Here is a 15,021-nt window from a genome sequence, read left to right as displayed (position 1 = left end):
CCTGGGCTCTCAATAAAAAGAGCTTTCGCTGGCCGTGTGTTACCTTTCTTCGTCAGTTTTAATCTAGCGGCGTACTACAGTCTATGATATATAAGACATGAAGATGTTATTGTTACAGATCAGCTAAATTATCTATAGTAAAGGATCCTACAAATTAATGTAATATACAGTCACAGAAAATAATTATATATATATATATATATATATATATATATATATATATCCCAGTATATATTAATTTTATAAAACCGTGAAATTATAATATTTACTCTTTTCATTTGAAACTTTTTTAAATAGATAAATACATGGATAGACTCCGGCACACACTCTATCCACCAACAAGGTTTTTGTTTATGTCACCCGACTGACGGATCATGACGCGATGGGAAATCAATAGAATTTATAACATAGAGAAAGTTGTTTCTTTCCCCATACCCGCTTGTGATCCTAATTAATCATAACAGATTATCACTTGCCCAAGCTCATGCTTAAAATACTAACAGGTATAGAATGTAATCAATAAGAACAGTTTAATGATTTCCCTTCTACATGCATAATGATATTGCAAAAAATCTTGGAAGTGAAAAAATAATTAATTTATGGATGTATAAATGGGAGGTAACTCCATTCGTACAAGCGGCATCAATGTTTACCTGTTTACAACAGGTTGGCCAAATTTTCATGTTATTAAGCATCTGTTGAGTGAGTTTTGATATTACAAGGCTCCTATTGAAAAGATGACTGAATGACTTACATAATTAAAGGTAATAATTGTTCAGATTGGTTTAGGAGAAAATTTGCAAACCCTTTGTTTGGAGCACAGGTACATTGACATGTCATGTCATTGTTGTATACCTGAAGTGATTCTCACCAGGATATTGTGATATTGAGTCCTGTGACTGCTTTTGAAATTGTGAGTACCAGCAGGTTCAGATGAGTCCATAATATTGTAACTCATACATGTATTGCATAGTTATAAAGCTGAAAAATCCTGTTTTATTAGTTCAATGACTAGGTGGTCTCATGTTTGCCTTAAGTGCAGAAGTCATACCTGTCAACTGACCTGTATTCTGCAGCTGTGACCCAAGATTTTCACAATTCTGAGGGATCACCCGGGACACCCACCGGGTCATTGAATAACCCGGGAATTCCAAAAATGACCCATTTTCACCTGGATTTCTTAGCCTTCAGAATGATTTCATAAGTGATTTTCCTTTGAAATACCGGAAAATTCCTAATTCTTCCATGAACAGGAAGTTCAGCTAGCTATGTAAACTGTCAAATTAAGTGACCTGTGAAGTGCATGGCTTCACTTTAAAACTTTGAGAAGGTTGTTGGTATTAACTCATGCCATCGTCAAACCATAACTTTAGTTTGCCTCAACCAAATGTTATGAAACTTAAACACAGTACTTATTTCCCAAAACATGACAAAACACATGCCAAGTTTGAATTTTGTGGTGTTACTTTAATAGTTCTATAGTTACATGTATGTCCCTTTACAAATGGAAAAATTACTGACATTTTCAATTCTGTTCTCCAACTTAAGTTTACCTCAGTCAACCAAATGTCATGAAACTTTAACATAATGATTATCACCCACAAAATGACCCATGTCACCACGAAATACAGGTCAAGTTAGAATTTTGGTAGCCTCACTTTTTCTGTTCTTGAGTTACACTACAGCTCAGGTGATTTTGCTTTGTCCACCCTTCCACAGTGGGAGTGGGCACTGGGTGGGCAAAATTTCTAGCTTGTCCACTCTGCCCACCCATAGGAGTGGGCATGCAATTTCTTTTGTTTCAACAGACTGGCAAGTACAGTCAATTAAAAAAAGCAGATAAGCCTTTGTAATAACTATTTTTACAAAAAAAGAGATTATAGCTAGGGTGGGCAGCCCATGGTGGGCTGGTGGAAAAAGCAAAATCCACCAGGGCTGTTGTGTATGTCCCTTTACAAATGGAAAAATAACTGAAATTTTCAATTCTGTTCTCCAACTTAAGTTTACCTCAGTCAACCAAATGTCATGAAACTTTAACATAATGATTATCACCCACAAAATGACCCATGTCACCACGAATTACAGGTCAAGTTAGAATTTTGGTAGCCTCACTTTTTCTGTTCTTGAGTTACACTACAGCTCAGGTGATTTTGCTTTGTCCACCCTTCCACAGTGGGAGTGGGCACTGGGTGGGCAAAATTTCTAGCTTGTCCACTTTGCCCACCCATAGGAGTGGGCATGCAATTTCTTTTGTTTCAACAGACTGGCAAGTACAGTCAATTAAAAAAAGCAGATAAGCCTTTGTAATAACTATTTTTACAAAAAAAGAGATTATAGCTAGGATGGGCTGCCCACGGTGGGCCGGTGGAAAAAGCAAAATCCACCAGGGCTGCTGTGTATGTCCTTTTACAAATGAAAAAATAACAAAATTGTACGTTTCAGTTCTCTCAACTTAAGTTTGCCTCAATCAAAAGTTACATAACTTTATTCACAATACTACATGTAATTACCTAAAATTCAGATCAAGTACAAATTTGGGTAATATCACTTTTACCATGTTTACTATTCTTCAGTTACATATACCTTATGCAAATGAATATCAATGCATCCCTTAACCTGTATTTCAGGTTAAAAAAAATCTCTATGTGAAGTCCATGAAGTCTGTAACTGTTTTATGGTTGATTTGATATAAGATCCGTATTAAACCAGCAAAAAATCCTCATTCATTTGGTATTTGAATGTTCCGAAATCAATCAAACTCGTGTACATGTATTTGTATATGATCACTTGTCTAAGGTCTATTTTTATACGGCACAGCTCACTTTATATGATATCTAAGCAGGGCATCATCTTTGTCCCATTGACACATTCCCTATTTTTCTTTTTTCATTTAATTTTGTTCCTGGAATATGTAACTATGCCTGTGTAGATACTGAAGGCTTTATTCTCTCTAACACCTTTTCAGGGAGGGAATATTTAACTGTGAATTCCTCTGCACACACTATGAAAACAATTTAATAATGCAAATTATATGTTTTTTATTTTAGCAGATAATTTCTAGTAGAGGCAAGATTTCCAACCAAAATGGGTAAAACTTCATATGTACAGATGAAGTCAAAGACGGATGAAAGTAGCAATGATCAAACCTTGACGGAGACATCTAGTGATCATGAAGAATCTACACGAAAAAAGCCAGAATATTTAACAGGTGGGTATATCATATAAAAAAGAAGATGTGGTATGATTGCCAATGAGACAACTGTCCACATCATGCTTATATTGCATTTGTTCTAGTGTTTGATTTAAAGTCCTTTGAAAATACAATTATTAACTATATACAGATCAGAGGCATATTAACAGTCAGGGGACTTACTTAAATAAGTGATTTTTTAAATCACTGATTCAAGTAACATTATTTCCATAAAGGTTGGAAGTTAGAGTTGTCTTTCTTTAATAATCACCTATTTAAGTAGTACAAATTAATCACTAGAAGAAGTGATTTAATTTTATTGTAGCTTTAAATATAGAATACTAATGATCCAGGGACTAATTGTGTTTCTAAACTTATCAGAACCAACATCTGTGTTGTCTAGGATGACCAGGTCATTTCAGGTGATGACCTTGTACTGAATCTAGGATAATGACATAAAAATCACTTGTTTAAGTATCAAACCTCAATTTCCTTCCCAAAAATCACTTCTTTAAGTATCATTCTTTTAATAACCCCAACTAATTTCAATACCCCCGAACAGTGAAATTTTTATCGCGAACAGTAGAATTTTATTACATAATCTGAAAGATGAAACCTTGAACTTCACAGGAAAAATACTCCCACTGCTGGGAAAAATCTTTAAGAAAGTATCAGTTCTTTATGTAAAGCCATTATTATAGCATTTTTTCAACTAAAATAGAATTTTCAGCTAAATGATAGCATCAAAGGCATAAACCTTGCTACTTAAAAGAAGGAAAAAGTTCATTTTTTTTAATTTTACTAATTAAATGATATTATTTAAACCTATGTGTTTAAAATTTTGAAAAAACTACAAAATCCCAATTTGTGACAAAACCTCGAATTTGCTACTCAAACAAGTGATTTAAAAATCACTTATTTCAGTAAGTCCCCTGACTGATTAAGGGGGGCAGCCCCCCCCCCCTTTTTTTTTGAGAAAAAAAATGGTTGATTACATGTATACATTTTTTGTATAGGGAATCACTGAAGCGTGACTGGAACTGGCTCCCTTTTAGGCAGCCAGTGGGCCCCCACTTATGAAAATTTCTAGATCCGCCACTGCAGATACATTTGTATATATGTGATATTATACATCATAGACATGATAGAACTAAATCCAATTAAATTGCAAATACTTTTAAAATGTAATCTTTTGGGCACTGGAGTGACTGCTAATTCTATTATTTTTTTTAAAGTTATCGCATACATGATATATATATATTCAAAATTAGGTAAATAATTACATATTTGAGTCAAAAGCAACAATGATATTAATTTTGACAATAGCCATGCTGGTTACAGTGTTCAGATAGTTATTAATGTACAAACAATGTCAATTCATGCAAGAGAATAGGCCAGTACAAATCAACTACATTTAGCAGTTAGTAGTTACAGATTGTTTTCCTAGATTATTCAATTTTTTTATATGATGAACAAACACTACTGTAATTGTACAAACTTGAAACTAGATTGTTTTTTTCACTGATAAAATTTAATGTACATCTTTCTTAAATCATGCTTATTGTGGCAGATTTTTCACACAAAAGTTTCACGAGTTAACATTATGCCCCTTGGAAATATTGATTATATGGAAAAATGCATTGTTAGAGCTCTCAGTACAATTTTTTATAGGTCTATATTACCCAATCATAAATATTCAAGATAAACAATCACAGAACTCTGCTTTACTATGGTGCTAGGACACAGTTATCATTCTTTGATTTCCATTGACTACACATATGGTGTGGACAATGTATAACTTGAAATATTTTGCATACACTTTCTATATTTTTTTTATTTATACTTTGTGTATAGAATTATTAGTAAGTAGAGGGATTAAATTACTTGTTGAAAAAAATTTGGGTGATTAGTTTTAAGATAAAGTACTGTTAGTGATTTTGTACAGTAGAAAAAAAACCCTTAACCATGTTAGCAGTGAATTATTAATTTATATAGATTATAAGAAGATGTTGTATGAGTGCCAATGAGAGAACTCTCCTCCATCTAAGTCACTATTTGTAAAAGTCAGGGATGGGCACGATTACTGACAAATGTAATCGATTAATAATCATTATAGGTCAAAGTATGGTCTTCAACACTGAGCCTTGGTTCACACCGAAAACAGCAAGCTATAACAAATGCATAAAGCATTAAAGGGCATCAAAAATGAATAGTGTAAAACCATTGAACAGGAAAACCAACCGTCTAATTCGATGATATATTTAAAAAACAAGGAAGGAGAAACACTTAGGAATCACATCAACAAACGACAACCACTGAACATCACATTTTGAGTAAGAGCTGCTAATATAAAAAAGAAGATGTGGTATGATTGCCAATGAGACAACTATCCACAAAAGACCAAAAACATTAACAACTATAGGTCACCGTACGGCCTTCAACAATCAGCAAAGCCCATACCGCATAGTCAGCTATAAAAGGCCCTGATAAGACAATGTAAAACAATTCAAATGCTAGACTTTTCCATAAATTTATCCCCAAATGTAGTACACTACACTGTCAAAATCGTTTTGAGATAAAACAAGTATTATTTTTTTTCATTTGAGTTTATTTTCTAAAAGAAAACCATTACAAAATAACTGTCCTTAGGCCATATACATGTATTGTACTAAATATAATCATGTGATAATAAACTTCAGACATGTACTTTATTATTTCAGCTTCAGAATTTGACACTAAAGTGTGTGATTATTGTGGTCTAGTTTTCTATGGACGTTTTGCCTATGTCAGCAAAAGCAGTCATATGAGGAAGATCCATGCAGGTATTTATACATAGTACAATGTAGTATCCTATTAAACCTTACAATGCTTTAGGACTGCTGAATGAAAATTTGTCAGACTAGATTTATACCAAACTAGAATCTACAATGTATTTCATCAATTTATTTTGATGTGTTAACTAAATGACTAAGAAGATGTTAGTTTAGTTTAAACATATTTTATTGTCCCAAAACATTGACAATAGGATTAGACACAATTTTGGCAACTTAGAACTTCTTTCATTACATAATTACATACAAAATAAATAACCGAACAAAATAAAACACATAATAATAACATCATAAACACTATTAATATATATGGAGACATGAAATTAACAAGAATTTAAACGACATGGCTCATCGATTTCTAAAAGTCGAGTTGACTTGAAATTTATTTATGATAAACCTAGAAGGCTGTTTTAAATTTGTAATAAATATTCACTCAAAATATAATTTAAAGCAATTAAATTAAATTGTTGTTGTCAAATGATAGGGTTTTATATATAAAATCAAACAGATGATCCATGTCTTTGGAAAAAACAAACAAGGAAGATGTTGTATGATTACCAATTGCAATGAGACCACAATCCACCAGAGTCTAAATGAAGTAGATTGGAGCAATTTGTGTTCTTTATTTTCTCAGTATGATGTTTATCATCAAAAGGATTTTATAATGAATTGACGATCATATAAAGTTGACTTTTTTCTTATCATATATATTTTCCTTTCTTTAATCTTAATTTTCCTATTTATTGTGTACAATACAAAAGATATGTGAATGTATGCAGTTATTTCTTTGATTTTAAGGAATATAATATTTTCAACAGTAGACAACTTTTATTTTTTTTACAACAAATTTATTTTTCCTCCAGATAACCTGGGGTATAAAAATGTGCACCAAAAACAATATTTTAAAATATTTTTTATTGTTCTTAATAATAATATGTTATTTCATACCAAACATATATAATTTTTCCAGCCTTTCTCCTCAGTAGATATACATTTGATTATAATATTTATTTTTATAGATGTCCATAAGTTGAGGTATAAAGATAGAAGAACCAATACCCCAGACTTTATACCTGATTCTGTGTTTGTGTGCCATCTCTGTGGTACAAAATGTAGGTACAGAAATAGTCTGAAAATACATCTGATGAAAAAACATAATGGTGCTGAACTACCAGAGAAACTCATAACAGAAAAGGTTACGCCTGTAGTGAAGAAACCAGCTGTTATGTTTTTTTGCCCGTATTGTGATAGAAAATACCAGTCTAGAGATAGTGTACTAAGACACTGTCGGGAACATCATAAAGATAATGAAGAGCCTAAGGAGTTCCAGACAGAAATAGGGATACAGTATAGTCAGCGAACAATTTTACCATCAACTCCAAATTCTCAGATTTCTGAACCTAGTCCTGGCACTGACAAGAAATCTGATTCTGTGGAGTCACTTTTGGCAGTTAAAACAGAAACACGGAAAGAAAAAAGGAGGAATAGAGAAAGACTAAAGAAACTTAAAGAGTATAGCGAGTTAATGATGAAGTCCAAGGAACCAGATGAATTGGTAGTAGTCATTAAAAAAGAACCGTGTGAACCAGTTTTTGAATCAACATCGGTAAAGAAAACAGAACATTGTCTAACAACAGGGGGCAGCACTACAGGAAAAGGAAGTAAGGATCAGTCCAGAAGAACAATCAGTAAAAGAAAGTCAAAGCCTGTAAAAAGGAAAGTAGCACAACCTGATGAAGAAGGTCAGAAAAAGAGGAGAACAAAAGATATTTCAAGTGAAAAGGATCATTTTGATCCAATAACAAATGAAGAAATGGATAAAAGAATAGAAAATGAGATTGCACTTTTTTTTCAAACAAGTAATGATGCCACCAAAAACAAAAAAATAAATAAAAGAAAGATGAAGAAATGCAGAGGTCATTCTGAATCAAATGTAATGGTAAGTGATCCGGTAAAAGAAGAGCTGTTGTCTGACGCAGTGAATATAAATACAAATGACCAGGAAATGTACATTCATCCCATACCTCTTCTTCCAGAAAACTTACATTGTAAAAGATCTAAACGAAAGTCAAGTGGCAGCCTCTCAGGTAAAAATGATGGAGGACAAATTCCAAGCCAATCTGAAACTTCACAGAATGAGGATGAAATAGATCAATCATTGCAAAGTCTGTCAAATAAAACTTTAGAAGGTAACGATAAACCTCAGAGGTTCAATTATGAAGAAAAAGACACAAGTCAGGAAGCATCTGAAATTACTAATATGGAAGACAAATCTCCTGAGAGAACAGAAAAAAATGATTTGGATGAAAGTTCCGATTTTGAAGGAGAACCATTAAAAAGTGACATCAAAGATGCTTTACATCAAAGACTTATCATTGCAAGGGATCAGTTAAGCTACACACCAGTGAAAAAATCTGAAACACGTCAGAAAGAAAGTGAAATAACTAACAAGGGAGAAGAGTCTTTATCTAATAAGGGAGACAAATCTTTAGAGACAAGGGAGATAATTAATATTGATGTTGGCTCAGATTTGGAGGAAGAAACATTAAAAACTGACATCAATGATGAAAGTCATGATGAAGATAATGATAAGTCTGTAATGTTGGCCATACATGAAGTACTACATGGAGATACAGTGGGTAGAAAAAGTATATTTGACCATTTGTCAGATAAAGAGGAACTAACAGTGAATACCTTAGACCTGCAGAAGACTATAACTAACATGACTAAAGATCCAAATAGTGAGGAAATTCTATAAACCAATGTATTTTTGATTTTATGATTATATGTATGACTTGGCATTTCTTGAATCATTTATCAATAACTTGTAAGTTGTACTATAAACTTGGTCAGATATTTGTAATTTTTAATGTTGACTTTTTTTTTATGTATTTACCATGTTTACTTCCTACATCATGAGGAAAAAAGTTCAATAAAGTTTACATCATTGAAGGAACCCTTCATTTTACATGTACATATATATATAATATATGGCATGATTCAAGACTTCAAGCTGCTTATATGCCTAGTAGTAACTTTAATATCTCAAAGGCAGATTTTGATACTTTTATTGTGCAAGAAAATAGTGCATTGATTAATGATATGAACAATTTTTAAAGCAATTGCTTTTATGCCGTCGCGTATGGCCATCTTTGTGACCAAGATCAGAGACTCCGCCCAGATCAAGCCATAGTATTTTGTTAAACAGGCTCCTGGTCAGTCATTCTTTAACACCTATGTATGTTTTCTAATGCAATACATAGCTTGAAACTTTAAAAAAAAGTTAGTGGATTTAAGAAGTTTCAGAATATGTTCTTGTAGATGTATTTTTGTATTTAAAGGGTCAACCGTTTGACTATCAAATAACATAGAAGTCCGAGTGAAAAAAAGTACATTTTTATAAATGCGATTCCGTTTTCCGCCGTTCGTACGATGTTTCAACAAAATATGGATTCATTTCAGTTGTTGATTTAGTATTGAAAATTTAACTGAATTATCTCCTAATAAATACGTTTTTTTATGTTTAATTTGTGTTTCTTTAAGAGGTCAGGTGCTCTTGTTCATTCATAAAATTATCGTTCATTCATACATTTATCGTAAAATCAAAATCACTACACAGATTAATGCGTAGTGTCAAATTATTACCTGTAATCTAAAAATAGACAAACTTTATTTGCGCAAATAATTTAGCGGAACGAAACCCTTGTTGAAAACACATAACAATAAGTTCGTTTTCCTTTTCTGTCAAAACTCCGTAATATTTATCGATCACCTTACTAATGAAATGGACCCGTCCAAACGTAGCAGATGCCAAGTCGGTCCAGATGAAGAGATATTTACAATTTGGAATTTTCTAGTTTATTAATACATAGATTGAAAAAAAGTACGTCTTTTTAAATATCATGATCAAAACTGGGTTTGCATAACAAATGTCAGATGAAACCATTATCCTCGTCTTTTCAGTGAACAAGTCTACTACGTTTGTTGACACTCGACGGTCCACCGTGTTATCAATTTTATTTCACATGTTTTCGAAATATTGAAGATCATTTTTCGCAATGTTTCCTGAAAATTGATAAATATCAAAGCAACGTAGAGCTGTTTGTTCTTGTTCGTATAATAAAATTGAGAATGGAAATGGGGAATTTGTCAAAGAGACAACAACCCAACCATAGAAAAACATACAACAGCAGAATTAAGGTCACCAACAGGTCTTCAATGCAGCGAAAAATTCCCGCACCCGGAGGCGTCCTTCAGCTGGCCCCTATACAATATATATACTAGTTCAGTGATAACGATTTAATGTCATGTTTGTCTGTGATGACCCCCCTTTTCGGGATTGCATGAGAATTGTAGTTATCTCGTACCCACATGCACTTGTTTATATCCATAGGAAGGTCGACTATCCATATAAAACTATTTATATGGATAATCGACCTTAAGCTTCCTATGGATAGAAACAAGTGCCTGTGCTCGTACCGCATCAGAAGGACACATATCAACTGAGCAATAATGTTTGGAACTTAGTTTTATTAAAATTAAATCAATAAAGGAAATTATTGCCAAGGAAGTTACAAACACTACCAGGGGATAATCCATGATGATTTCTTTTTGAGTTATATGTTTCAGCACATGTATATTTGACCCCAACTTTAGCCTGGTAAACGTGTTGTCTCCTTGTGAAATATAAAACATATTAAAAATGACTTTCTGCTAAAGTCTTTTATTTATATAAAGTTAAAACCTTCTTACTTTTAACTAGACAACACTCATGTCAGGTTTAATTCTTGTATATATGTGGATGAAAAATAAAAGTCCCCAAACATTAACATGGCAGCAATTGCTTTTACAGCCTTTAAGGCTTTGATTAAAAGTAACTGATTGATTATACATTCAGAAATAAGAATTTCTCATAACTGCATATTTCATTTATATTTATCCAAACAACTAATACAGTTAATGACATTGAAAAACAAAATCTTTTTCATTAATAATCAACCTTTAATTTAAAGGGTCAAATTTTTTTTACTGATTTTTGTAAAATTGCTGATTGAACTCTGCTATCCTGTCAGATGTAAAAGCCACACTAGTATTGGTATTAATCAAAAGATTCATAGTTATAAATATTTTCATTGTCATTGTAAGGACTGCATCGTGCATAATCATCTTTTTATTCTGAAATTCTGAATATTTGTATACAAACAATAAGAATTATGTAAATATGTATTGCTAATTAATACAGTTGACTTAATTTATGCCATTGTGTTACTGTCTAATTTATGTCTACTCTGAATTACATCTTATAAAAAACCTGAATCTATTTAATGAAATGTAGACTGTATCACCTAAACAAGCGTAGTTAAAGAACATTTGCATTTAATTAGTCCAGTATTATTTCCACAGACCACATTTTTACCAAAAATTGTAGAAAGTAACAATTTGTAGCTCATTATCATTTCAAAATGGACCGAATAATTATATAAATGTGATAATGATATTTTTCATGTGCATACACATGTACATTTTTTGTAATTTTCATAGAAATTCTAATTAGAAGGTTAACATGGTTAACAGATATAGCTGCAAAAATAATTATCTACATTTAAAATATGACTTAATATAAACCCCAAAGCAAATTTGGATGCTATTGAAATTTTAAAAAATATCATAGAACATACATGTAGATAACAAACACCAACTTAAACTTGAAATCAGCTCTAAAATTATTGGATTGATATTTAATCTCTAGTAAAAATGTTTATTCAAATGCTTGGTATTTGCTATAGAAACTTGATTTGGTAAAAGCCCATATGTAGGTCTTTTTATGTGATTGTTATGCTTTTATTGTGGTGCAGGGCTGTGTTCATTTAAGCTCAGCATGTCCTTATACATTGTAAGTTTAATTCTTGTATTTTTTTTTTATATTTAAATCAAATGCTTTTTTTTTATCTTTATAAATTCTTCAAAAAAATATCAGCTTTATAAAAATAGGAAGATGTGGTATGATTGCAAATGAGACAACTCTCTTTAAGATACCAATGACACAGACATTTAACAACCATAGGCTATACAGTGGCATTCAACAATGAAAAACACTATACTGAATAGACAGCTATAAAAGGCCTCAAAATGACAAATGTATAACAATTTTAGCAAGAAAATTAATGGCCTAATTTATGTAAAAAAATATTCTGTGTATACAAATAAAGGGCCAATATAACACTGCCATGAATCAACATAGTTGTCATAACTCTACATGAAGTGCTAAGTTACTGTAGTTCTATATTCGTGTGTATTTATAAATTGTTGATAGTAGAAAGGAATAGTGTCATTTTTCATATTATTTGTACCTAATAATTGTAGTTTTTATCTTGTTTACTCATAATGAACATGTAACATACCTCCAGATTATTTTTGCACAGTAGAGCATGGAATTCTGGCAAATATTAAGATGTTTTATAAAACTTGCAAACTCTGGTGTTGCTGGATTCAGCCATTTTCTCCTTATTCTAAATATACCAAAGGAGGGTTTCTTTATTAATGTATAAGAATCTTCTCGTTTGAAAGGAAGACAAAATAAGGACAAGTAAATTCAATTTCCCACAGGGTTTTTCAGATTTAAAAAAAAAATAAATTGATATTTAACACACAAGATTTTACATCTTAAATTTAAATTTTTTGAAAAACAACTGCATTTGTTTACTTAAAATTGTGAGATAAAAAAGATTTTTTATAGACTGAATGATATAATAGCCAGATATTAGCATATTGAAATTGAAATTAAATTAAACACCAACAAGAATGTCTAGAATGTTATCATCTGATAGTATATATGTTATCATAAAATAAATATAACAACATCATGAATTTTATTGGGTATTGGGCGTCTGCCAACAGTTACTATGCAATAACTTATGTACCATTCTACCAATGTTTTTCAAATTGTAATACATGTATTTTGTTACTGATCGTTACTGATGACTAAATAGAGGTCAAGTTCAAAATTGAAATATTTTACTTTTGCAGTTCAGGAGTTGCTGTTCTTGAAGTTTGAAAAATGGCACTTTATGTTGTTTCTTTGCAATCCTTGCAATAACTTATGATTTGTGTGTTCTACTGAGCTTTTCAAATTTATATCTTATGTTTTACTGATGACAAAATGGAGGTTAAATTTTATAATTTCAATTTTCATTTTGCCATTTTGTTAGGAGTTTTGGTCCTTCATATATTAGGAAATCGCTATGTATTTTGTTATTGTTCAAAAACTTGTGTATTGTTCAACCAATGCTTTTCAAATATTAATACTTTTGACAAAATTGAGGTCAAATTAAAAATTGATGACTTTTCACTTTTGCTGCTTAGAAATAATGGTACTTGGTAGATTAGAAAATTGCAATCCAACAATCAATCGAAAGCACCATTATTTGTACTTTAGAATACTTTTTTTCCATCATACAAACTGCCCTTTAAATTTAACAATATCTTCAAAATACATTAACCTGGTTTTTAATTTTTTAATAGGGCGAATAAATGTGTAATGTAAAATAGCAATTTGACCGACCTTTCTGGTCAATTGCAATACTGTAAACAAATTCGTTCATTGCATTTCATTTATATGAGGGGAATATATAGTTTGACATATTCTCACAATTTTTATTATGCCCCACCTACGATAGTAGAGGGGCATTATGTTTTCTGGTCTGTGCCTCCATTCATCTGTTCGTCTGTGCGTCCGTCCGTCTGTGCGTCTGTCCGTCCGTCTGTGCGTCTGTCCGTCTGTGCGTCCGTCCGTCTGTGCGTCCGTTCGCTACAGGTTAAAGTTTTTGGTCAAGGTAGTTTTTGAAGAAGTTGAAGTCTTATGAACTTGAAACTTAGTACACATGTTCCCTATGATATAATCTTTCTAATTTTAATTCCAAATTAAAGTTTTGACCCCAATTTCACGGTCCACTGAACATAGAAAATGATAGTGCGAGTGGGGCATCCTTGGACTTGGGACACATTCTTGTTCACATTATTTCTCATGGTAAAGTGGCTAATATGTATTGTTTTACAGTTATTTGAAATTACAAATCTGGACTAAATCTCTAAAGTAGTTTAAAAACTCTAACCTCAACTAATTTGGAGGTATGGATTGGAAAATAAACAAAAATTCAAGTTTTAGATATTGTATTTTCAAAGGAAAAGTGGTTCTTAAACTATAAGTCATTGGTTAAGTTTGTTGGAGTTATTGTTTGTTGTAAATACATCTGTCTATATGTAACAAAAGTATCATCAATTGTAAAAAAGATTGTTGTAGCATAGTAAGGTCAATTTTATTCTGTGTAATAATGTATATTATCAGCAAGTATACTTGTTGTAACCCTGTGTTATCATTATCATAAATAAAAACTTGACATACCATAATAGGTTTCTTTCACATGAATTGTAACAATGGTGCATAGTTTAGTCTTGTAAAAGAGGGGCGAAAGATAACAGAGGGACAGTCAAACCCATAAATTTAAAACAAACTGACAACGCCATGGCTAAAAATGAAAAAGACAAACAAACAACAGCACACATGACACAACAGAAAACTAAAGAATAAACAAAACGAACCCCACCAAAAAATTAGGGGTGATCTCAGGTGCTCCGGAAGGGTAAGCAGATCCTGCTCCACATGTGGCATCTGTCGTGTTGCTTATGTGATAACAAATCCAGTAAATAGTCTAATTCGGTACGTTACATTCATGAAAGGGAAGGGGATTGTAGTTACGACATAAGGGACATATCCGATATCATTTGTGAAACGGTTATTCCATAAGTAAGTTTCAGCCTAGGCGTAATGGTCCGGATCTAGCGGTTTACAGATTAGATAATTATTTGGAAAAATAGAATGAAGTAAATGAATCAGAGAAATAAAAATGAGAGAATGATAGGGTGCTTAAATACAAAGAATAAAAAAGGTTCTAATGATTAAATAATACAGAAATAAATATGCCCATCCAAACCCTGAGTTAT

General features: G+C 31.9%; 1 protein-coding gene across 4 annotated transcripts; it reads left to right on the top strand.

Annotated features, from left to right (window-relative positions):
• The first annotated feature begins 409 nt into the window (after nt 1-409).
• Nucleotides 410-14,427, top strand: LOC139523313 (myb-like protein X). Of its 4 annotated transcripts, none has more exons than XR_011664593.1 (5): nt 410-503; nt 3,048-3,208; nt 5,911-6,012; nt 7,041-9,145; nt 10,896-12,655. XR_011664593.1 is itself a non-coding variant. In XM_071317184.1 (4 exons), the coding sequence occupies exons 2-4, from the start codon at nt 3,085-3,087 to the stop codon at nt 8,777-8,779; spliced, it is 1,965 nt and encodes a 654-aa protein (XP_071173285.1). In that variant the 5' UTR covers nt 411-503; nt 3,051-3,084; the 3' UTR covers nt 8,780-8,866. The 4 variants fall into 4 exon arrangements, 2 of the variants coding, with proteins under 2 accessions (XP_071173285.1, XP_071173287.1); XR_011664594.1 differs by lacking the exon at nt 410-503 and adding an exon at nt 621-764 and having other exon boundaries at nt 10,896-14,427; XM_071317184.1 differs by lacking the exon at nt 10,896-12,655 and having other exon boundaries at nt 411-503; nt 3,051-3,208; nt 7,041-8,866.
• Nucleotides 14,428-15,021: the final 594 nt, after the last annotated feature.

This window comes from Mytilus edulis, chromosome 5, assembly GCF_963676685.1.
Source record: "Mytilus edulis chromosome 5, xbMytEdul2.2, whole genome shotgun sequence".
Lineage (NCBI taxonomy): Eukaryota > Metazoa > Mollusca > Bivalvia > Mytilida > Mytilidae > Mytilus > Mytilus edulis.
The sequence above is the reverse complement of the archived record's forward strand: the minus strand, read 5'-3'. Positions and strand labels throughout refer to the sequence as shown.

Excerpts from the sequence above, each read along its gene's own strand:
- LOC139523313 (XM_071317184.1), top strand. The coding sequence starts at position 3,085 with ATGGGTAAAACTTCATATGTACAGATGAAGTCAAAGACGGATGAAAGT. Across the intron at positions 3,209-5,910 it reads AAAGCCAGAATATTTAACAG|CTTCAGAATTTGACACTAAA; the intron begins GTGGGTATATCA and ends TTATTATTTCAG. Across the intron at positions 6,013-7,040 it reads TATGAGGAAGATCCATGCAG|ATGTCCATAAGTTGAGGTAT; the intron begins GTATTTATACAT and ends TTATTTTTATAG.